Here is a 25,134-nt window from a genome sequence, read left to right on the forward strand (position 1 = left end):
TTCAGTATCTTGTAATAATCTAAAAGGGAAAAGAATCTGAAAAAGAACATATATATATATATATAAAATATATTTGTATAACTGAATCACTTTGCTGTACACCTGAAACTGATACAACATTGTAAATCAACTATACTGCAACTTAAAAAATAATAATAACAAAAAATGAAATAAAAAAATTTTTAAAAGCAGCCTCCATTGTTTTTTATCACTTTATAGCCCTTATCAGAACATGTGATCATCTTGTTTATTGTCTGGCCTCCTCCACTACTCTTAAGGACAGGGACTTTGCATCTCATTCACCATTGAGTCACCAGCCTCTGGCACAGGACCTGGAACATAATAAACACTTGATAACTACTGGATGGATGGATGGATGGATGGACAAACTGGGCATATATTTGCCACAGATACAAATGTCTGTCTTTGCCAAATGACATCAAACCCATAGTGGTAGTGGCTGGCACGGGGTTAAACCATTTAATGGAAATGCGTTCTTTGCAAAGACCCTGGAAAGTAGTTCTCTGCGTTCACAAGCACAATCTTAAGAGGAACCAAGGTAAGCTATTTAGCACATGATATTCCTAGCACCCCATGTAAAATTTATATTGTGTTTTCTGGTTATTAAATTAGTACATGTTCACTGAAAAAATTACATAAAAACACACTGAAGAAAACAAATATGATCAGTCCTCCAGCCCCCTAGGGATAGGCACTATCAGCATTTTAGAATACATCCTTCCGGTCTTTTTCCCAATCACCTGTTGTGTGACACATGTACATGTACTATAAACACCATCAGGACTTCATTGAGGCACTATTTTGTGACCTGTACCTTTCACTCCTCAGTATATTGTAAGCATTTCCTTCTTTGGTTAAATGTTCTACACCATGGTTTTTCAAGGTTCTTAGTATATTATCACTTGGATTCATTCTTTATTACTAAACGCTTACTTCACTTCAACTGTTTTTGTTAATATACCTAAAGCATTGAAGACTATAGTTCTTCATAAATGTTACATATTTCCAACTGCTTTCTTAAAATCCTGGAAGCAAAATCGCTGGATCAAAGTATGAAGAATTAATAAATGAAAAAGAAATGAAGAAAACAATAGCAAAGATCAATAAAACTAAAAGCTGGTTCTTTGAGAAGATAAACAAAATTGATAAACCATTAGCCAGACTCAACAAGAAAAAAAAGAAGACTCAAATCAACAGAATTAGAAATGAAAATGGAGAAGTAACAACTAACACTGCAGAAATACAAAGGATCATGAGAGATTACTACGAGCAACTCTATGCCAATAAAATGGACAACCTGGAAGAAATGGACAAATCCTTAGAAAGGCACAACCTTCAGAGACTGAACCAGGAAGAAATAGAAAATATAAGCAGACCAATCACAAGCACTGAAATTGAAACTGTGATTAAAAATCTTCCAACAAACAAAATCCCAGGACCACATGGCTTCACAGGTGAATTCTATCAAACATTTAGAGAAGAGCTAACATTAATCCTTCTCAAAATCTTCCAAATATAGCAGAGGGAGGAACACTCCCAAACTCATTCTACAAGGCCACCATCACCCTGATACCAAAACCAGACAAAGATGTCACAAAGAAAGAAAACTACAGGCCAGTATCACTGATGAACATAGAGGCAAAAATCCTCAACAAAATACTAGCAAACAGAATCCAACAGCACATTAAAAGGATCATACACCATGATAAAGTAGGGTTTATCCCAGGGATGCAAGGATTCTTCAATATACACAAATCAATCAATGTGATAAACCATGTTAACAAATTGAAGGAGAAAAACTATATAACCATCTCAATAGATGCAGAAAAACTTTCGACAAAATTCAACACCCATTTATGATAAAAACCCTCTAGAAAGTAGGCATAGAGGGAACTTACCTCAACATAATAAAGACCATATATGCCAAACACACAGCCAACATCAATCTCAATGGTGAAAAACTGAAACCATTTCTACTAAGATCAGGAACAAGACAAGGTTGTCCACTCTCACCACTATTATTCAACATAGTTTTGCAAGTTTTAGCCACAGCAATCAAAGACGAAAAAGAAATAGAAGGAATCCAAATCAGAAAAGAAGAAATAAAACTGTCACTGTTTGCAGATGACATGATACTATACATAGAGAATCCTAAAGATGCTACCAGAAAACTACTAGAGCTAATCAATGAATCTGGTAAAGTAGCAGGACACAAAATTAATGCACAAAAATCTCTTGCATTCCTATATACTAATGATGAAAAATCTGAAAGAGAAATTAAGGAAACACTCCCATTTACCACTGCAACAAAAAGAATAAAATACCTAGGAATAAACCTACTTAAGGAGACAAAAGACCTGTATGCAGAAAACTATAAGACACTGATGAAAGAAATTAAAGATGATAAAACAGATGGAGAGATATACCACGTTCCTGGATTGAAAGAATCAACATTGTGAAAATGACAATACTTCGCAAAGCAATCTAGAGATTCAATGTAATCCCTATCAAACTACCAATGGCATTTTTCACAGAACTAGAACAAAAAATTTCACAATTTGTATGGAATAGCCAAAGCAATCTTGAGAAAGAAAAACAGAGCTGGAGGAATCAGGCTCCCTGACTTCAGACCATACTACAAAGCTACAGTAATCAAGACAGTAAGGTACTGGCACAAAAACATAAATATAGATCAATGGAACAGGATAGAAAGCCCAGAGATAAACCCATGCACCTATGGTCATCTTACCTTTGATAAAGGGGGCAAGAATATACAACACAGAAAAGACAGCCCCTTCAGTAAGTGGTGCTGGGAAAACTGGACAGCTACATGTAAAAGAATGAAATTAGAACACTCCCTAACACCCTACACTAAAATAAACTCAAAATGGATTAAAGACCTAAATGTAAGGCCAGACACTATCAAACTCTTAGAGGAAAACATAGGCAGAACACTCTATGACATAAATCACAGCAAGATCCTTTTCAACCCACCTCCTAGAGAAATGGAAATAAAAACAAAAATAAAGAAATAGGACCTAATGAAACTTAAAAGCTTTTGCACAGCAAAGAAAACCACAAACAAGACGAAAAGACAACCCTCAGAATGGGAGAAAATATTCGCAAATGAAGCAACTGACAAAGGATTAATCTCCAAAATTTACAAGCAGCTCATGCAGCTCAATATCAAAGAAACACACAACCACAACAAAAAATGGGCAGGAGACCTAAATAGACATTTCTCCAAAGAAGATAAAAAGATTGACAACAAACACATGAAAGGATGCTCAACATCACTAATCATTAGAGAAATGCAAATCAAAACTACAATGAGATATCATCTCACACCAGTCAGAATGGCCATCATCAAAAAATCCACAAACAAGAAATGCCGGAGAGGGTGTGGAGAAAAGAACCCTCTTGCAGTGTCGGTGGGAATGTAAATTGATACAGCCACTATGGAGAACAGTATGGAGGATCCTTAAAAAACTAAAAATAGAACTACCAAATGACCCAGCAATCCCATTACTGGGCACACATCCTGAGAAAACCGTAATTCAAAAAGAGTCATGTACCACAATGTTCATTGCAGCACTATTTACAATAGCTAGGACATGGAAGCAACCTAAGTGTCCATTGACAGATGAATGGATAAAGAAGATGTGGCACATATATACAATGGAATATTACTCAGCCATAAAAAGAAACAAAATTGAGTTATTTGTAGTGAGGTGGATGGACCTAGAGTCTGTCATACAGAGCAAAGTAAGTCAGAAAGAGAAACCAAATACCATATGCTTACACATATATATGGAATCTAAAAAAAAAACAAAAAACAAAAAAAGATTCCGAAGAAGCTAGTGGCAGGACAGGAATAAAGACGCAGATGTGGAGAATGGACTTGAGGACACAGGGAGGGGGAAGGGTAAGCTGGCACGAAGTGAGAGAGTGGCATGGACTTATATATACTACCAAATGTAAAACAGATAGCTAGTGGGAAGCAGCCGCATAGCACAGGAAGATCAGCTCAGTGCTTTGTGACCACCTAGAGGGGTGGGATAGGGAGGGTGGGAGGAGATGCAAGAGGGAGGAGATATGGGGATATATGTATATGTATCGCTGATTCACTTTGTTATAAAGCAGAAACTAACACACCATTTAAAGCAATTATGCTCCAATAAAGATGTTAAAAAGTAAAACACGGGCTGTCTTAGGACATCAGAAATTCTGACTGCCATGGAAAGGGCTGGTTCTCACTTTTCCTCTGGGTAGTTGGTCTTGTTTAGTTTTATTTTTTAATGGGGAAAGAGGCCTTCATTAAATAATAGGATGTAACCACTCTATCTAGATAAGAAATAAAGAAGGACGCAGGGCCACATTCAGCACTGAAATATCACACTTCACAGTAAGGAAGCTGCTTGCAGAAATGAAGGTCATCTAGAGCAACCGACAGGGCCACACTTTTTTTTAAATGTGTTTAGAAAAGGGGATTTTTACCTGGAAAGTTGTGGTATTTATTTGTTTGCTTTTTAAGTTCAAAAACTTATATAAGCCTATGGCTTTTAAATCCTAGATCTACAGTCCTTCGGCCCATGCATCCCCCTTTCTTCTGAATAAACATTGCACAATCTGCTGGATTTCTCTATGACTTTTTCTCATACTTGTGAATCTGTTTGGAAAGAAAAGAAAAAGGAAACGGGAAAAGAGCCTTCTGTTTTTCATAATGTCTAATCTTTTTCCCCCATTGGCATTCACCAGATGTTGCTCTGGATCGGAAGATAAATATTAAAATCTAAGCAAGAACAAAGCAGGCTGTTTACTGGGCAGATTTTTCAGATGTTCTCTTGAACACTTGAAAAGACAGGAGACTCTTTGATACGCAGACTGGCTGGAATCCACAATGGAACAGTCCCTCCAACAAGAGGGTTGGCCCTAGGGCTGTGTCCACGCAGCCTGCAGTTCCTGAGAATTCCATTAATCCACTGGCTGTGCATTCGTGGGGAAGGTCAGGGAGGGAGAGGACTAGGTTACCTGATGAAGAGGCCTGAGAAAGATGGAACGACAGACTCTGTCCAACGATCTTGTGCACAGATGCATCGGGAACTCTCTTCACAGGTGTAGAAATAAGGCCATGATTCGGGCAGGCTCTCTGTCCCCACAGCGACAGTCAAATCACACTGCACGTAGCTGCAGCCAGAGGTCTCACAGTTCTCCTCCTCAGGCCTCAGGCCACACAGGAAAGCCAAGGACACTGCATGAAACGGTCAGCGTTGGGTTAGGTAATAACCACAGAAAGAACTAAAGGCCTTACTTTGTTACATCAACCAAGCCCATGTGTTTTTCCTTGACCAATAGGAAAATAAACTTATTTACTCTTCTTAAAAGTGTACTATGTGTACATAATTCATACAGAAGATACAAATCATGTTTTTGTAAAATATGAATCACCTAGTCAGAAAACTCATGTGAATGTACCATAAATTCAGCCAACATAAGCCAATACCGTCAAGATGCTCTCCAGTCTATGTGCTCCTGGCCAAGTCTACCCACTTCCTCCTCATTCTCAGAAACAAACACTTGCATTTTTTAAATAGCTTTCTCACATGGGTTTGTATCCTAAACAGGAGATTGTTAAATTTTACTTCTTTTTGAACTTTAGAAAATAGACTACATGGCATAATATCCTTAGACCTGCTTTCTTCACTCGATATTATGTTTCCAAGATTTAGCCCTATTATTGCATGTAACTGTTGTTCAAACATTTTCACTGCTGTTCAACACTGCATTCTGTGAAAGTACTACAATATATTTACCTATTCTGTCACCAATGGACTTTTGGGTAATTCCCAGGTTTTGCTACTACAAACATGTATGGAATTTTCTCTAGGGTATATACCTCTAAGAAAATTGTCTACTCATAGGGTACGTGCAAGTTCAACCTTACAAGACAGTGCCATGTTGTTTCCAAAGTGGTTGTGTCATTTCACGTTCCTACCACCTATATTTATGACTTCCCAGTAACCCACATAATTGTCAGCACTTGGGATTATCAGACTCTTAATTTTGGCCAGTCCAGTGAGTATACAACAGCATCTCATTGTGGCCTTATTTTGAATTTTCATCATTACTTTTTAGGTTGAGCAAGTTTTTATATGTTTAGTAACAACGTATTTTCCCTTCTATGAAATTCCCATTTCTGTCATTTGCCTTTTTTTCTATTGGAATGCTTGTCTTTTCCTTATTGATTTGTGAGTTTTATATTCTGGGTACTAATCCTACAGAGGTTATATGCTTACTAATACCTTCTCCAGATTTCTGGCTAGACTTTTCATTCTCTTTATGGGATCTCTTGATTAACAGAAGTTCTTGATTCTCATAGAGTTATGACTATTAACATTTCATAAAGAAGAATAGCAATGATTTGAAGCTCTCTGACCCTGAGACCATTTCTTTCCAGGTCATGAGACACGATGTAAAAAGCATCACCAAGCCAGACTGGCAATAACCTTTAACAGGAGGATGAACAAATCTCTACATGAGATGGTTTGGGAGCATCTCTGCCTGAAAACCTTAATAAAATAGAAAAGAAAAATTTCCTCTAGCCTTCTACCTCTGCAGCTAGCTTGTTCATGCAGGTACGTAACACATGTTATCAGGGGCTATGAGCTTGAAGCTAAGAGGCCTGCCTACATCACAGGGCTGCATGCAGCAAGGGATAAAACAAGTACATGAGAGGGTTTGCCGTTATTCAATCACACACAAATAGTATTATTATTGCTGGTATATTCCAAAGCACCTAACACATAGTAGGTTCTGTGACTGTGTTCCCAAAGAATTACAGCAATTAAAATGTCTGGAAAGTAAGAGTCTTGTATGGATAGAAGAAACATGAGAACTTTCCAGTTAGTAAGCCCTGGGGCAAATAAAAACAGGCTTAACACCTATAAAATAATGAACTCATTATGGGTGATTAGGTGGATGCAAATTGACAAGGTGGATTATGAAAAGTGCCCAGCGTTGGGGATCAGAATCCATGGACTTTACTCAAGGTTCTGCCACAAAATAGCTGTGCGACCTTAATCACTTTAGCTTTTCATGCCTCATGGAAAAGTCAAAGTTTCCATGAAGAAGTCATGTGGTATAACTCAAGATATAAATGCAGGAAACCAAAAGATCAAAGATCTTGCTGATTTTAAACAAATACAGAGTATTAGACTGACAAGATGCTTTAGCAACCTATCATATGAAGAAAGAAAATTCTTCTTTTGTTAGAAGTACAATTTGGGGTAAAAGTAAAGATGATGACCCCAAAAGCAGCAACAGGACATTTTTAGAGCTCTACATTTCTTAACTTTTATTGAAGTATAGTTGATTTACAATATTATGTTAGTTTCAGGTGTACAGCATAGTGACTGCATATTTTTACAGATTATACTCAAGAAGCTCAGAAGAGAAATACTAAAATGTTTACTTGCTGTAAAGTTTCTGATACAGTAGGTCCCAAGGATTCGCACTGTTAACAAAATCCCAGGTGCTGCTACTGTTGCTGCTCCGGTAATAATATTTTTTTCAGTAATTCTCAATAATATCATTGAGAAGCACTGTGTTAGAAGGACTGAAATTATTCAGCTTTCCCAAGGGCTGCCAGCTGATTAAGGTTGAAAAAAGTAGAGTGGGGAGCATTAGTAGGTAAAAGGATAGATTTCCCTGAGAAAGGCAACTGTGAAACACTTGTATGGGTCGCTGCTGTGAAAGTGCCAGCTAAAATATCTTTTAAAATATAACAGATTCTTAACTAAATTGGTTCTGTGCAATCCTATCCAAAAGTAGGGGAATTATTTAGTAGTTTTTAATAATTTATGAGACACACTCCTTTGACAATTCGATGTACACTGTAGACCTACTTCCTACAAAAAAAAAATACACAATCATATTCTCAAAATGTCTTATCCAATTTCAGGGATACATAGAATCCCCAACTCCCATCCTGGATCTTAAGTAAGAAACCAGTGGAGTGACAAAGGATTAATCACCAAAATACACAAGCAGCTCATTCAGCTCAATATCAAAAAAACAAACAACCCAATCCAAAAATGGGCAGAAGACCTAAATAGACGTTTCTCCAAAGAAGATATACAGACTGCCAACAGACACATAAAAGGATGCTCAACATCACTAATCATTAGAGAAATGCAAATCAAAACTACAATGAGGTATCACCTCACACCAGTCAGAATGGTCATCATCAAAAAATCTACAAACAATAAATGCTGGAGAGGGTGTGGAGAAAAGGGAACGCTCTTGCACTGCTAGTGGGAATGTAAATTGATACATCCACTATGGAGAACAGCATGGAGGTTCCTTAAAAAACTACAAATAGAACTACCATATGACCCAGCAATCCCACTACTGGGCATATACCCTGAAAAAACCATAATTCAAAAAGAGTCATGTACCACAATGTTCATTGCAGCACTATTTACAATAGCTAGGACATGGAAGCAACCTAAATGCCCTATGATAGATGAATGGATAAAGAAGATGTGGCACATGTATACAATGGAATATTACTCAGCCATAAAAAGAAACAAAATTGAGTTATTTGTAGTGAGGTGGATGGATCTACAGTCTGTCATACAGAGTGAAGTAAGTCAGAAAGAGAAAAACAAATACCGTATGCTAACACATATATATGGAATCTTAAAAAAAAAAAAAACGGTTCTGACAAACCTAGAGGCAGGACAGGAATAAAGACGCAGACATAGAGAATGGACTTGTGGACACAGGGAGGGGGAAGTATAAGCTGGGACAAAGTGAGAGAGTGACATGGACATATATACACTACCAAATGTAAAACAGATAGCTAGTGGGAAGCAGCCGCATAGCACAGGGAGATCAGCTCCGTGCTTTGTGACCACCTAGAGGGGTGGGATAGGGAGGGTGGGAGGGAGATGCAAGAGGGAGGGGATATGGGGTATGTGTATACATATGGCTGATTCACTTTGTTGTGCAGCAGAAGCTAACACAACGTTGTAAAGCAATTATACTCCAATAAAGATGTTAAAAAAAAAAGAAACCAGTGGAGTTGGATTCCGCCAGTTCCTCTCCATCTTTATAGACACTACTTAAAAGTCTTTTAAAAGACTTTTTTTATTTTGAATTTTATTTCATTTATTTTTTATACAGAAGGCTCTGATTAGTTAACTATTTTATACATATTAGTGTATTTATGTCAATCCCAATCTCCCAATTCTTTTTTAATGAAAGAGGAAAATAAATTATCCATTTCCCCAGAGTAAATGAGCGGCCCTTGTACAATCAATGAGTGTTTGCTGACACCTAGTGACAATGGTAAAAGTTACAGCGCCTCACTCATGTTTTCCTCTTCTAAAAATCAAGGAATTTTGAGAATTCTTTTTCTAAATTTAATCAAATCTTTTAAAATATAATAATTTATTTTATTCCTCTCCTATGAGTTATAAAACTCCCAATAACACAATTTACCTAACCCTGAAACTTCATTGGTTTTTAGTTTGTACTTCTGGTTGAAACTAGATGTCTTGAAATAATAGCAAAGAGTTGATTAATTTAAATAGTGTATACGTGAAAGCCCCCCGCCCCCTCCAAAAAAACTGTAGCAGTATTTGTTAAATATTAGGACCTAGAAATGGGGAGTCGGTTTTACGTTTCCACCATTTCCCAATTCCCGTATTTATTCTTTCATCGAACATTAATTTTGCACGTCCCCTAAGCCAGGACAGTTCTAGGCACAGGAGTTAGAACAGAGGAAGAAACAGACATATTAACTTCAACTTTCTACCATATCCTAAATTTCCTATTGTGGAATCTTAAGTAGAGCAGATCTCTCATCTGTGATGTTCTGCTCATATACATGAGGTCATAGGACACTCGATTTCCAGTATCGTAAGCAAGGATTCTTTCTCCTCTCCCCTCCTTTCCTCCTCCTCTCCTTCCTCCCAATCCCCACGGCCACCACCACCACTCTTCCTTCTGGTCTAAGACCATCCAATGTAACTGCCATCACAACAGTATTATCCATCATGGAATTTTTGTCCAAGCTCAGAAGTGATGCTTTTATCACTGTAAATCTTTCACCAACATTCAAGTTGCAGACACAGAAATTAGGAATATAACTTAAAGCATTTTACAGAAAACATGAGTACAAATTATTTTTAAGTGCACAGGTATAAGATCTATGATTATGCAAACCAAATAACCACCTGGTTTAGCTGACCCTGTAGTGATAATAGTAATTTCATCCCTGAGACTTTTTTTTCTGAAGCTCAGTGGGTTATAAGCATGTGTTGTGAGCCCCATCATAGAAATATCAAAGCTTTGCACCTTCCATTCTAACCCCTCCACCCCACAAAGACATGGCTTCCCGTGCCACAATTTATGTGATGGCTACAAAGCTTACAACAGTGAGAGATCGTGGTGTTTTACTGAGTAAGGGCTCAGGTAATTATCTGGACTTTACAGAATAAAAGGATAATGTTAATGTTGGCCTTTTTTTCCTATAATAAGATTCAAGACCTGAGCACACTAATATGCAAGAGCTCTCCAGCAGAATGATCTAATCCCTTCAATAGGACCTCCAGAAGGCAGACATTTTCAGCAGCCCCACCTCAGAACAAGACAAGATTGTTTTCTCCACGATGCCCAGGCTGTCACTGAAACTAGTATTCACCACTCAGAACTACTTTCTCCATCTTTATATGACTGCTGTCAAGAACACAGACCTACTAGAGAATGGACTTGAGGATATGGGGAGGGGGAAGGGTAAGCTGTGACAAAGTGAGAGAGTGGCATGGTCATATATACACTACCAAACGTAAGGTAGATAGCTAGTGGGAAGCAGCCGCATAGCACAGGGAGATCAGCTCGGTGCTCTATGACCACCTAGGGGGTGGGATAGGGAGGGTGGGAGGGAGGGAGATGCAAGAGGGAAGAGATATGGGAACATATGTTTATGTATAACTGATTCACTTTGTTATAAAGCAGAAACTAACACACCACTGTAAAGCCATTATACTCCAATAAAGATGTTTAAAAAAAAAGAACATAGGTGATAAATGTTTTGTTGTCATTAATATGACAAAAGCTGTTATGACTCATCTTAACAGGTGGTCCCCAATTCTAACTACCATTTTAGATGGGGATCAGTGTATTTTCGCCCCCCAGGAACGCAAAGAAAAATTTAAAGTCAATACAGCATTAATTATCAAAAAAATGGAGTTAACCAAAGTATGTCATTTTCATATACACTCTTTAAAAAACGAATATGGCTTTTTTCCTGACCATCCAGGGGCAGAACCAGGCAGCTGAAGGCAGACACTGTCGCGTTAGCCAAGACTTGGCAGGGAGCACCACACACGGCAGCTGAGATGTTCTCAGGAGAAAATCCTGCTCCAAACACATGCACGAGCCTTCCACCCAGGCAGCCTTTAAAGACAAAATGATGAGTTCACCATCATAGAGGCAAATCTTTCTTTACTTAGAATTCAAACCCATGCTTTCCTGCTCCCCTTCATTCTTTCTATGCCCTCCTGAGTCCACACACTGGCCTTAGATTCCCTGTTTTCTCAGTTTCTTCTCACTAAGCTCTGGCCTCCAAAGCCTGGAGCCCTTATTCTGTCAAACCCCAATAATTCAACAACCTATAAAATGTGTAAAAATTCCTATGTAGAAAAATAATGCTTATTTATCGTTCTTAAACTTTTTATATAGAAGAGTATAAAGTGAAAGAAAAACTTCCCCTAACTACTTATCTCACTCCCCAGAAGTAGCCATGTATAGAATTTCTTGTGAATTCTTCTTGAATTTTCTAAGCATATAGGTTTTTTTATACAAAGGGGTCATTCTATACATAATATTCTACAACTTTTTTTAAAAATTAGAAGTGTAGCATAAACATTTTTCCAAGTCTATATATACAGATCTAGCTCATCATTTTTATTTTTTATTTATTTATTTTTTTTGCAGTACGCGGGCCTCTCACTGTTGTGGCCTCTCCCGCTGCGGAGCACAGGCTCCGGACGCACAGGCTCAGCGGCCATGGCTCACGGGCCCAGCCGCTCCGCGGCATGTGGGATCTTCCCGGACCGGGGCACAAACCCATGTCCCCTGCATCGACAGGCGGACTCTCAACCACTGTGCCACCAGGGAAGCCCCCTAGCTCATCATTTTAATAGCCACTTAGAATTCCATCATATGATTATTCCATAATTTATTGAGCAATCTTCCTATTGATTGATAGTTCCATAATTTCTCTTCTTTTGCTGCAATTAAGGATGGTGCAATGAACTATATACACTTATATGAGTAAAACTGGTGCAACTTCTTAGAAGTGGAATTGCTAGGTCAAAGGAAAAGTAAATTTTTAATTTTGACGAACACTGCCAAATTTCTCTCCAAAATAATGTTGCCCCAGTTTATACTCCTACCTGCTGTGTAAGAAGAGTGCCTGTCTGATGGGTAAAATCATGTCAGTTCTTAACAGACAACATGTTTTGCTTCAGTCTGAAAATCAATAAAGGAAAATGTCAGCTGACATCTGAAAATGTCAGATGTGCAGAGACCTCTAGTCTACATTGAGATAGAGGTCTAGTTTCTCCTGCCTTCAATGTCAAATCTAGGTGGTATTTACACAGCTACCTGACAAACTTTTTGCTTGGGTGCATTCTTACCCCTCCTCTCTCACCATAAAAGTCATGGATTCCTAGAGAGTTGAAAGGGGAACAAGGGAGCATCCAGCCCCAAACCCTTTATCAAATAAGAAATCTGAGGCTTAAAAAAGTTACCCAGCTAAGATAGTGACAGACTCAGGACCAAACCCCAATCCCCGTAGCATCCCGCCCAGCTGAGGCCAGACATATTTGTTCCAAGAAATGGCTTGGTTCATACTTCATCAGTCTAGGATCCTGCTCCCATAATTACTTCTAACCTTTCTGCATCACAATCACATTTGAGCTATCTCAAGTGTAGTAAGACATTAAGGGGACAGAAACCCAAACCATCACTGGAAGAAAAGGCAAGGCAAATATCAATACATCTAAAAGAAGAAAAAGTTCAACCAATGAAATCATACTGTGCAATTGGCTTATTATTGGTGGAGTATGAATTCATCTGTGAAATAGTACAAAATGATAAAAATTAATCATATTTAATAAGTTTAAAACAATTCAAATTGGCAGATAGGTTTAAAAATAAATGAAGGCATTTATGTTCTACTTAAATGATCAAATTATGAGCTCTTACAAATGGTATTACTTAAAGCACAAATTAAAGCGGGTTAATGTATCAAATTAAAATACAATCAAACACTTAGAGAATATGCACAATCTCCTCGATAAAAAACAAAGCCTCATAAATGGAGCATGACAAAGTTTTAGGAGGAAGCTGGGGCTGTTAAGAGGAAAACCGGCTTCTCTCTCCTTCTGTCATTCAGACTGACGTTGATTTCCTACCTCACAGAGTAGGGACAGGAGCTACTGATCCACTTATATAAAGAAAGCTCTTCTGCCTCATCTGCCTGACTTACCGAAGTTCTCGGTCACTGCTGTAACGGTCACTCTGGATGTGAACACCAGGATAGATGAGGCCCACCCTCTCAGGTGGTCATAACCTCTGACTTGGTACTCCCCAACAGGAAGGGATGGGACCACACACTGGAGAAGGGTACGGTTGCCAGAGACACCCACACAGGGGAACATCCCAATAAAAATGTCAACGTTCGCAGCTCCTGAGATCCCGGCCACTGAAAACGTTAAGACGTCATCAGTCTGAGAAACTGAGAGCAATTCGGGGGTGAAGGCGTTGCTGTAACCAATGATGCCCACCTGGTAAGAAAGTCCATCTACCTCTATGACCAGGGCAACGGAGCCATTCCCTGCAGGAACAGCGCACTGGATGAGCTCAGAGCTGAGGTTCACAGTCAGGCAGGCCTGCTGGCCAATGTAGACTAAAGTGGAGTTCCGTCCCCTCAGGGCTGTACCCTCCAAGGTCAAGAGGCTTCCACCATGGAGGCTGAAATTCTTGGGGAAATAATGAAACACTTGAGGCAAAATGTGGAAGTGTCTGTAAACGTGACCAGAGCAAGCATACCCATATCTCGTATGAAGAACCGACAGGTAGTGGGGCCCTGGGGCCAAGCCACTGATACAGCACGCCACGTGGGTTGTATTAAAGGAAGTCACAGTGCAAGGAAGGCAATCATCCACAAACACCATTGGTTCATCAGCCGCAGTACCTAACCTCTGACCCCTAATCAGCACTGTGGTCAGAGACCCACTGATGCTTGTGGTCCAGGCGTCCATGACAGGAGTTGTCTCTTCACACAAGAAAAGAGTGCAATTCCCCTGACAGGCGCTGCGCAGCCCGTTAACCAGGACAGTAACATTCAGGGTGAAGGAAGCGCCAGGCAAGGGGTTACCCGCTGGGGTAATCCGACAGAGGACAGCCTGGTCCCCCAAACTCAAAATCACACAAGTGAAAGGACCTGAAATGTCAACCTGAACTGACCTCCTGCTGGAATTGAGAGCCAAGCCCCTCACCGTGAGTACTGTCCCTCCACAAGTGGACCCAAGTGTTGGGGAAACGTCTGTTATCTGAGGCAACACCACAAATTGCTGGGGCACCGCAGACATGTCAGCAAACCCCATCTGCCTCTGACGTACTTGGAGAGGATAGATGCCCGCCTCCAAACTGTGAAGAGGAAAAGCGCACCCAGACAGGCTTGTGTTGCTACTGGGAGACTGGGTCTCAACATCACAGCTCAAGTTCCCCAGAAGGACCTCTGAGTTGGAGAGATTCTGCCCTTCCACGTAGAGCCTCAGGCTGTGATTTGTGATTTCTCCTCGCGTGGCTGTGACCACCGGGGTTGCTGCCATTTCATATGTGAAGATGAAGCCCTTCCCCACCAGGCTTGGCAAAGGTTGGTGGGGGAAGGGCTGGCTGCCAGCCCAGACCTCCACAGGGGCTGGGGCACCAGGCGGCAGGGGGGCTGGCGGGGTCTCACACCAGACGTTCGTCTCCGTTGAGTTCACAATGTCACAGGACCGATTGCCCACGAGCACCCAAACCAAAGCTGGGTCCCTGCTGAACCCTCTTCCTGAGATGCTGAGGATGGTTCCACCTAAAGCACAAATATTGAGAATAAAACTGAAAAGCTGATATTTCAGAACTAGGAACTCACAGCCCCTGTGTGAGCCCCAGCAGGACCAAGTAAAAGGTGGGTAAGTGTTAGTGAAAGTATCTCACCTCACCCATCAATGTTGATGTGTGATCATTTTGGCAGGAGTCAGATGCGCTAAATTTCACATGATAGTAAAACAATATAAATTATCCTATAAGAGGAATGTTTATACTATTTAAGACAAAATTTCCAAGTATGTTTATAGATCCTCAGAAACCTCCATCAACTTGGACACTAATGAAAAATCAAATTTCTTGAAGTGCTCTTGTCATCTGCTATATTATCTTAACATGTCAGTCTATATGATTCTACAAATTATTATGTAGAAAGAGGATATGTATATTTCATATACACATGTATACAACATATACATAATGAAAAATCAAATTCTTTAGTCTTCTTGTCATCTGTTGTATTATCTGCCCTAATATTCCATATTATTCACTATGTTATTATGTAGTATATATGTATATTGTTCTATATATATTAAACTTACTAATGAAAAATCTAATTTGTTGAAGTCTTCTACTTATCTTCTATATTATTCTATGTAATATTCCAGTATTCCATATATTATGTAGTCGTGTGTGTGTGTATATGACATATCAAGAAGAACTGAAACATTGAAGCATGCTTGTAATTTTGCTGCTGTATTCATAGACATCGTCTCACTTTCTAGTTGAGGCACAATCAAATCCCATCTTCAGGACAGGGATGGGGGCAACGTACCCCTTATCATTACCAAATCAGTGGTATAGCCAAGCAGCTTTAAAAAGGATTATACTATGTTCAAGAAGGAGAATGTACCTACTGTATAGCACAGGGAACTACTCAATACTCTGCAATGGCCTATATGGGAAAAGAATCTTAAAAAGAGTGGATATATGTATGTGTATAACTAATTCACTTTGATATACACCTGAAACTAACACAACATTGTAAATCAACTATACCCCAATCAAAAAAAATTTTTTAAAGGATAATGTGTTATTTCATCCACTATCATAATGATTATCACAGGCAAATACATAGCTTTCAGTTTTTTCTGAAAATGAGTAGTTTTCTAGATTTCTGTATTTGTCCTGTCCTGACATCTCCCATGTTGACATTTGTGTTTCTGACTCTGTCTCGTCCTTCATCTACATCCCTAGAGCAAGCGAAGACTTCAAAGACTCATGCCTCTTGCCCTTGCACATGCAGTATCAAAACGGCTGACTCAGGAAGCTCTTCTCTCGTTTACTACTGTTGTTTTTTTAATCGAAATATAGTTTATCTACAATATTGTGTTCATTTCTGATGTACAGCAAAGTGATTCGGTGATATGTACTCGAGATGCGCCACTTTTTAGATGTTTCAGCCTCCTTCCATTAGGAAAAAAGAAAACCAGGCACATCTCCTTTAAAGAATTAAAAATTCTTTAATTTCCTGAACTCACTGGGCTAAGGGATCCTGAGTTTTCACACCTTCCAAAGTACATCACTCAGTTCCCAGTGCAGGGGAAAGCACCTCTCCCCGCAGCCCCTTCTCTGGTCTCACCAGGAACAAACTCTGAATATCCAGGGAGTACACTTGCTGAATAAATAATACCAGTCAGGTCAAAGCCACTCACCCAGAACAGACCCACAGCAAGGCTGGACGCTGAAGACTTCTGTGATGTACTGGATGTGAAGATCCACACTATAGAAAATGGGGAGATGGTCATGAAATAACTGAGAGTCAGAAAAAAAAGAGAAAAGAAGGCACGAGACAGCCGAGATGTATGTATTGGGGGGAGAAGAAGAAAGAAAGGGGGCTGTGATGGAGAGCACAGGTGAGGGGCACAGTCCACCAGAGAAGGAAGGAAACGTGAAGAAGAGAAGCTAAGTGGGATATTTTCCTGCTCCAATATCAAGTGGGCACATCAGCCTCATAGAGTTTAGCTAGTTTCTGGAATGAAGCAAGGGAACTTCTGGAGAAATACTGGGCAGGGGGACTTCAGGGTAAAGAGGACTGAGCACGGCTTGTGCAGTAATTGAAGCCATTTATTCAAAGCCCAAGACACTGTTATTATTAAAGGTCTTAGTGAAATCACAGTCTCTTATTAAGCGCAGACTCTTCCTCCTCACATAGAGATGCCCATCCCATCTCACCCCAACCCAACTGAGAGACATGACATCTTAGTTCCAGAAAGTTCTCCTTTCCCCAACTAGTAAGCCAAAAACTGGTCTTGAGAGTGAACTGTCCTGTAGGGTCTCCAAGATTTGTTCAAATTTTAGGGTTCTCATATGTTTATCCCTTAACTTCAGAAGAAGAAGAAAAAATAAAGACCTAACTCAAAACTAGAATTCCTCAACTGAATCGCTAGACCATCAACAGACTTAAAATGAATGGCAAGGGTCCACCTCACCCTTGTGCGTGAATGTGGGCCCCATTGATGGAGACTGAGATTCCGTGGAGCCCAGCAGGCAGCGGGGGCAGCACCACCTCCAGGCCCTGAGCTGCCTGCGCTCGGACCCAAGCTCTGGTGTCCCCAATGTGGACTTGGACATCCAAATCCGTGTGGTTCATTGGCAGCACCATTCCAATGGAAAGGGTCTCACCTCCTGTGTTGAAAAGAATCCATTAGCCCCTGTGAAGTGGATTTATGGTCTCAACCGTTTATTCAATTCTAAGATTAGCTTTTGAGATTAAACACGTGGTTAGCCCTGTGCATAATACTCTGATTAAGAGTTTTAATGCCGGGAATTCCCTGGCGGTCCAGTGGTTAGGACTTGGCGCTTTCACTGCTGGAACCAGGTTTGATCGTTGGTCAGGGAACTAAGATCCTGCAAGCCGTGCAGCGTGGCCAAAACAAATAAAATAAAAATAATTTGAAAAAGCTTTTAATGCCAACCTAATTTTTATCATGAAACTTACAACTCATTTAATAGAGCTACAGCCTATAACTTCAAGGGCATAGAAAGAAAAATTGTCAGGACAATTGTACACAAGAGGCATTAATTCATATCCATACAAAGGCAAATCAAGTAGCTATGATGGTCTTCATAACCAGAAAATAACACCCCACGTCCTTTTTGTAGCTTCTACTTTTCTGAAGATAAAAGTCTAAAGCTCTGTCTTGATTATGCGCCGAGCCCTGTAGCAATGCTATATATAAGCGCAGTCATTCGCAGTTACAGAGCCCTTTCACCCACATTATCCCATTTGACCCTCACACTGTCCTGATAACATATGCAGGGCAGTTAGCAGGATTGGCATTTTGCTTTTGAGGAAACTAAGGCTCAGTAGCCCAGGTCTCAGAGCTGATTAATGGAAATGTGAGGGCCTGAGTCCAGTCTTGTATCTCAATGCCTTTTTAGTTTATTAGCAACTCTACTAAAATGCCATATATACTACGGACACTTCATTTTATCTCATATATGTATTGAGTATCAAGAGGAACAGATATGGCTATCAGATGTTAAATGAAGTTTCGCAGGGTATGTAAAGCAGATAGGCTCTAAAAGGTTATAGAAAATCTGCTTATTGGGGCTATATTTAAAACAATTAGGTGTGTAAGAATTTGAATTTGGCACTGGCGGACTTTTCAGCTAATGGATCCCAGCCTGCTGTGAAGAAGGAAACCACATGGGGCCAATGTAGAGAGGCCATCTTTGGCCCATTTATACAACACCCAGTATCTGGCAGAATAATGGTGCTCACTTCAATAAAGCATTTATGGAGTGCTACTCTGTGTTAGTTCCTGGGCTAGGTACTTTTATCTATTGATACTTTATCTCCATTTTTCCCAATAACGTTGAAAGACTTATTCCTACCTAACAGTTGGAGAAGCTAAAGATAAAGGAAGTTAAGTATTGTGCGCAAGGAGTGGTTGAGTTGGAATTCATTCAGATCGGGCGCTGACAGCAAAAATCACACTAATGGTCTCTCACATCAAATCCTTCCTCCTCCTTCCCTGCCCCTCTTCTTTTCTCTTTGATTTCATCTTGGCTCTATTGTCATCATCAGCATCAGCATCTCCTGGATGGAGATACGTAGCCCTCCAACTTTCAAAAGAAACTTTCCCAACAGGGCACCACTCACTGTGGGTTTTATAACAAGTTCTTCTTTATTCTGCCTGTAGAAAGATCTCATTGCAAGTGTAAATCCTGCAAATAATGCATCATGTTGTATATATCAATAACATGATCTCCTTGGGCTCTTGGTCAATTGTCAAGCTAATCTGAGATGCCTTTGAGGCACTGATGCAATGTATTTATTCTTTTCATTATAGGTGGGAAATTTTATTAAGAGCCAAAATCACTGAAATCTGAATAGAACACGGAGCTCCCTCCTCCCTTTTCTACTTCGTTGGGAAGAATCTATACCACTAAGGAATTTTACACACTTTGGTCGCCTCAGGCAGCAAATTCTTCTTCTGCACTATCCGAGCTGAATAATATTGAGAAGCTAAAGGACACCTCCCTTTATGTACTCTTGAGCAATGGAAAATGAGAATAGGACCAGAAAAATTGAGTCCAGGCTGTTTCTTTAGGAAATTTGATGGTCTTGTATAATAAACCCTTAGACATGTCTGCCATAAACTCTGTCAACTGGCACCCAATTAACCAGAACACAGTGCTACCTGCTACTTTTCCAAATCTATATGTTATGACATGATAATAAACTGTCATAATTCCATCCAGTCATATCATCTGAATCATCAAAGAAAGATTAAATCATTTCATGTAGTTGGATGCTAAATAATACACTCTTTATATATATGTCTCTCAAGGAACAAGTTAATCAGAATATACTATTTTCTAATCATATCAAATAACTGCTATAAAAGGACCTGCTGCCCCAAATGCTATTTTACAATAAACTGTAAGTGGCTGCATGCCTGGAATCTGCAACCAGACTGCCTGAGTTCAAATCCCCACTCTGGTACTTACTACCAGGTTGTTACTATCAAGTAACATCTTAAACAAGTAACTTATTCTCTCTGTTCTTTAGTTTCTTAATCTGTAAACTGAGGCTAATAATTCTATAAATTAATGACAAAGATTAATGTCTACTATGTCTTGCTATTACTATTGGCACATAGTAGGTACACAATACATATTTACTGAATTTTTAACTTCGAATTCCCATGTCATTTTCAGGATAGAAATGGTCCCAATTTTACAGAGAGAAAAATAGATATAAGGAAATTTATTCAATGATGGCTAAGAGGACAAAATCAGTCTCCAGGTTTTCAGAAAAATAACTTCCATCCAAAATATAATACTATCTTCAATAAAATTAATAGGCCATTGTTTTGCCTTTTTATACAATCAGTGCTCTAAGCTGAAAAGATCCTGCAGGATCAGGTAGTTTACCTGCTATGCTGCTTCTGTTTCTGCTGAGAGACACAATTACTGGATTTAAAGAGGAGACGTAAGTAAATGCCTTGGGAAGAACCACAGAATGGTCCCCTCTGATCACAGTCACATTCACTGTAGGTCCATCTTCCCCCTGAAAAATTAATTTTTAAAATCAAAACTCTGGGGACTCCCCTGGTGGTCCAGTGGTAAAGAATCCACCTTCCAATGCAGGGGACGCGGGTTCAATCCCTGGTTGGAGAACTAAGATCCCACATGCCGCGGCACAACTAAGCCCACGCGCCACAACTATTGAGCTCTTGCATCTCAACGAGAGAGCCCATGTGCTGCAAACTACAGAGCCCACTCACCCTGGAGCCCTTGCACCACAACTAAAGAGAGAAAACCCACATGCCACAACTAGAGAGAAGCCCGGGTGCCGCAACGAAGAGACCACACACCATAACAAAAGGTCCCACATGCCTCAACGAAGATCCCGTGTGCCACAACTAAGACCCGACACAGCCAAAAAATTAAGGAAAATAAATAAATAGTTTTTAAAAAATAAAATAAAAACTCTGTAAATAAGACTGAGTTGAGCAAAGTCCATACAGAATTAGTTTAAAGGGTTAATTTCAAGAAAATTGTTTTTAAAGACTATATTTGCTACTTTGAAGTCTCTCTCTGTGTCTCTCTGTGTCTCTCTCTGTCTCTGTCTCTCTCACATGCACACACACTCACAGTGACAAGTGCTTAGAATAGGCAAGTGCAGCATCCAACAGATTAAAGAGTAAAGAAGAATGATTTGCAATTAACACACCAATTGGTTCTGAAAAAAAAACGCAATTTCAAACAAACATCTATATCTAGCTAAACTACCCATCAAGTGTGAGAGTACTTTGAGATATTTAAGTACTAAGAAAACTTCCCTCCCACATTTTCTTTCTTGGGATATTTCTTAAGGCTATTATCTTATAAAATAAGCAATAACCAAAAAAAAGAGAAAAAAAACTCCAAAAAACAGTGAAGCTACTCAGGAGAGCAGTGAAGGGAAATACTAGGATGAAACCTATAGAATAAATCTAGAAAACACCAAGTTAGATTGAAGGAGAAGAAGAGGGAGCTTCAAGAAAAAAGAGCAACTGATATAATGAAATATTTTTTAAGATAGAGGATTTTTATAATAAGGAAGACATGTTAAAAAAAAAACTCTAGGGACTTCCCTGGTGGCACAGTGGTTAAGAATCCGCCTGCCAATGCAGGGGACACAGGTTTGAGCCCTGGTCCAGGAAAATCCCACATGCCGCGGAACAACTAAGCCCATACGCCACAGCTACTGAGCCCGCGTGCCACAACTACTAAGGCCCACACGCCTAGAGCCCGTGCTCCGCAACAAGAGAAGCCACCACAATGAGAAGCCCACACACCACAACGAAGAATAGCCCCCACTCACTGCAACTAAAGAAAGCCCACGCACAGCAACGAAGACCCAACACAGCCCCAAAAAAAACAAATAAATAAATTTATAAAGTAAAAAACTCTAAGAAAAAGACAAACTATAAAAAATATATATTGCCTGATTCTGTCAGTATCATTCAAATAGTTTAATAATGTAAATATGGTTTATTGATTTAACCAACAAATGACACTGTAACTATATTCAAAGGAATTTAAAGTGGTTGTTTCAGAAAGGGGGACTGAAGAATGGGGAAGTGGGTACGAGAGAGTATGATTGTCTTACTATTTTCTTTTGAAATTTGCCATGTATTGCTTTGTTCAATTAAAAGTTGGCTTTCCTAATTTTTATTCTCTCTAGTAAAAGAAATTCAAACAGTACAAATTTTACCCATTAAAATAGTAAATATAGCTAAAGTGCTGATACTCAATGTTGGCCAAGGCACCAGAAATCAGACACCCACACAGCGATGGTGAGAGTATTATTTAAAAAGAGTTTCAGACAACTGGATATCCATGTCAAAAGCTTTATATCTCTGTGCTGTTGTTGTTGGCACATAGTAAGTACACAGGAAATTTTGGAAATTATCTAAATGTCCAATAATGGGAAATATACAAATTATAACACAAACATATTAGAATTGCATGCAGTTTATACATAAAAGCTAACATTTCATAATATTTGAATAACTGGATGAGATAAAAATATGGGACCAGAGATCAAAGATTACTCTGAAGCCTCTCTTCTTCCAGAGATCTTTATTGTTCAGCAGACAGCCTTCTTTGGGGGTCATGGATGTGCTAGGAATCTTGAGGGCACTGAAGTGAACTCTGAATAGGAAGTTCAATTTCAGCTGTGAGCATGACTCTCACCCACAGCACCAGGGAAGGGTCTGGACCAAAAACTCTTATGCCATCTATGGGATAGCACCAGCTGAAGAGGGATGGGAAAGCTAAGGGACTTGTTTTTAAGAAACAAGGGAAGCAGTAGGGACTAACTAGGAAGCTATTTCATAGGAACCAGACATTCTAGAGGATTCCAAGTTCCACCAGTCACATCCATGCCAGAAAACAAAATTGCTAATGAAAACTAAGTTATTTGCTTACTTGAGAAAGAAGCGAGATTCTACGATATATGTCTTGCAAACCAACACTCAGAATGTGCACTAGGTAAATACATTTATTCTGTGGCACTAATACTCATTAAGAGTATGGACTGGGACTGCCTGGTTGTCTTCTTTTAAAAGAAATTAACTGATGCTAATTACAAGCCCCATTGGCGGGGTCAGCTTCCCAGTTCATAACAGAAGTGCTTCCATGTAAGCAACATAAGCATGCTCTCATGATGAAAACGTCATGTCAGTTAACTTAGTTCTAAGGAACGATTCACTGAGAACCTGACACTACACGTTAACAATGGTCACTCACTCAGAGAGGAAATGCCAAAAGATTCCACTTACCTTGGGTGGAACTTTGCATTGAATTCTTCGTGAATTGCTTGTGGTGACATTAATGGCACAAAACTGGGATCCAAATAAAACCAGGCTAACATCTTCCAAACTAGAGCCTCGGATGGTGGCCCAGAGCCCTCCTGTACAAAAGCAGCATTTTCAGATAGGACACACAGCCGTACAGACAGACAACAATTACTTATCCACAAGAGAAATAAATGAAATCAAAATATGAAACTCCTTAGTCAAAACACAAGGCATGTTCAAACTGAAGAAAAAGACTAAAGTTAAAAATATAAACTACTAAATGAGATGGAAGATACAGTGACTGAAGGGCAGAGAGGAGGAGATATTTAAGACTAAAACATAGAGATAAAACACAGACGTGGAACAGAGAAGTAGAGTATCAATAGATGGTCTCTGGAAACTGCTTCTGCTCCAGATTTCTGAACATCATCCCTGCCAATTCGATAAAACATACTCTCTTCCCAAGAAACCAGTATAAGAGAGCAAGTATAAGACAGTAGATAGAGCAGGGGGCCCAGAGTCAGGGCTATAGACTGCTCTACCACTTAGAGCAGGTCATTTGCATTATTGTCCCTGAGTTCACTGGTCCTCATCTCCCTCAACTTTTTTTTTTTTTGGCCATGCCACTCGGCTTGCAGGATCTTAGCTCCCCGACCAGGGATTGAACCCGGCCCTCAGCAGTGAAAGCTCAGAGTCCTAACCACCGGACCACCAGGGAATTCCCCCTCCCTCATCTTTAAATGACAGCCTTAACCCTTCCAGCTTTGTGATTCGATACCACACAGACTATGTTCTGGTCTCCATAATGATATAGAAGGGACTGTCATTGTCACCAAGTGCTGCCAGGATTTCTGTACTGACCACTGAGGAGGAGCAACCACAGAAACCCCCATCTCCTCACCACAAACGTCAGTAAGAGAAGGAATGGCACCAATCGCACTGATACCACGGCACACAATACCATTTGGAGGACCAGCCCTTGATCCAGCTGATGGACAGGAAGCCCACTTATTGTTGATCAGCAACGATTCTGGTCTGCCATCTTTCCAGAAAGGGACATAAAAGAGGCAGTGAAGCCACCAAATAGAGACACATATCCCATGCCAGTGGGGAGAGGCCACAGAAGCAAGGTTGTCATTCCCCAATGTGTCAGGGTGAGAAAGGAAATTTATACAACCTGATGAAACTCTTGCAGGAGCATGTGACTAAGTGGAATGTTACCCTGAAGTTAAATATATAAACATGCCCTTAAGATTCAGGACAAGACTACAATAAACTTCTAAGTTAAAGAATAACATTGAGGAAGAGCCAACATACATTAGCAACATAAAAGATACAATATCTGGAAACAATCTTGACAAGAACAATTCAAAAGTATGAAGAAATGTGAAGAAAGCTTTGAAATGCTGCTGACAAACCTAACAGATGAGTTAAAACTTAAATAAGAAAACTAAAGTAAATGTACGGAAAGAGTGAACATTGTAAGGTGGCATATCTTTCTTTTTTTTTCTTTTTGAATTTTATTTATTTTTTATACAGCAGGTTATTAGTTATCTATTTTATACATATTAGTGTATACATGTCAATCCCAATCGCCCAATTCATACCACCACCACCACCACCACCCCACCTGCCACTTTCCCTC

The 25,134-nt window shown here is 39.7% G+C and overlaps 1 protein-coding gene across 1 annotated transcript in view; it reads right to left on the reverse strand.

Annotated features, from left to right (window-relative positions):
• The window catches only part of PKHD1 (PKHD1 ciliary IPT domain containing fibrocystin/polyductin), a 424,641-nt gene that overhangs the window by 347,540 nt on the left and 51,967 nt on the right, over window positions 1-25,134 (reverse strand). Inside the window, exons 27-33 of the mRNA XM_049716350.1 lie at window positions 23,472-23,602; window positions 20,575-20,710; window positions 17,622-17,817; window positions 16,845-16,912; window positions 13,583-15,175; window positions 11,341-11,484; window positions 5,053-5,272 (exon numbers count right to left, since the gene is read on the reverse strand). Of these exons, the coding sequence (XP_049572307.1) occupies window positions 5,053-5,272; window positions 11,341-11,484; window positions 13,583-15,175; window positions 16,845-16,912; window positions 17,622-17,817; window positions 20,575-20,710; window positions 23,472-23,602 (2,488 nt within the window). The remainder of the gene's footprint in view (window positions 1-5,052; window positions 5,273-11,340; window positions 11,485-13,582; window positions 15,176-16,844; window positions 16,913-17,621; window positions 17,818-20,574; window positions 20,711-23,471; window positions 23,603-25,134) is intronic.

Source organism: Orcinus orca, chromosome 10, assembly GCF_937001465.1.
Source record: "Orcinus orca chromosome 10, mOrcOrc1.1, whole genome shotgun sequence".
NCBI classification, from domain to species: Eukaryota; Metazoa; Chordata; class Mammalia; order Artiodactyla; family Delphinidae; genus Orcinus; species Orcinus orca.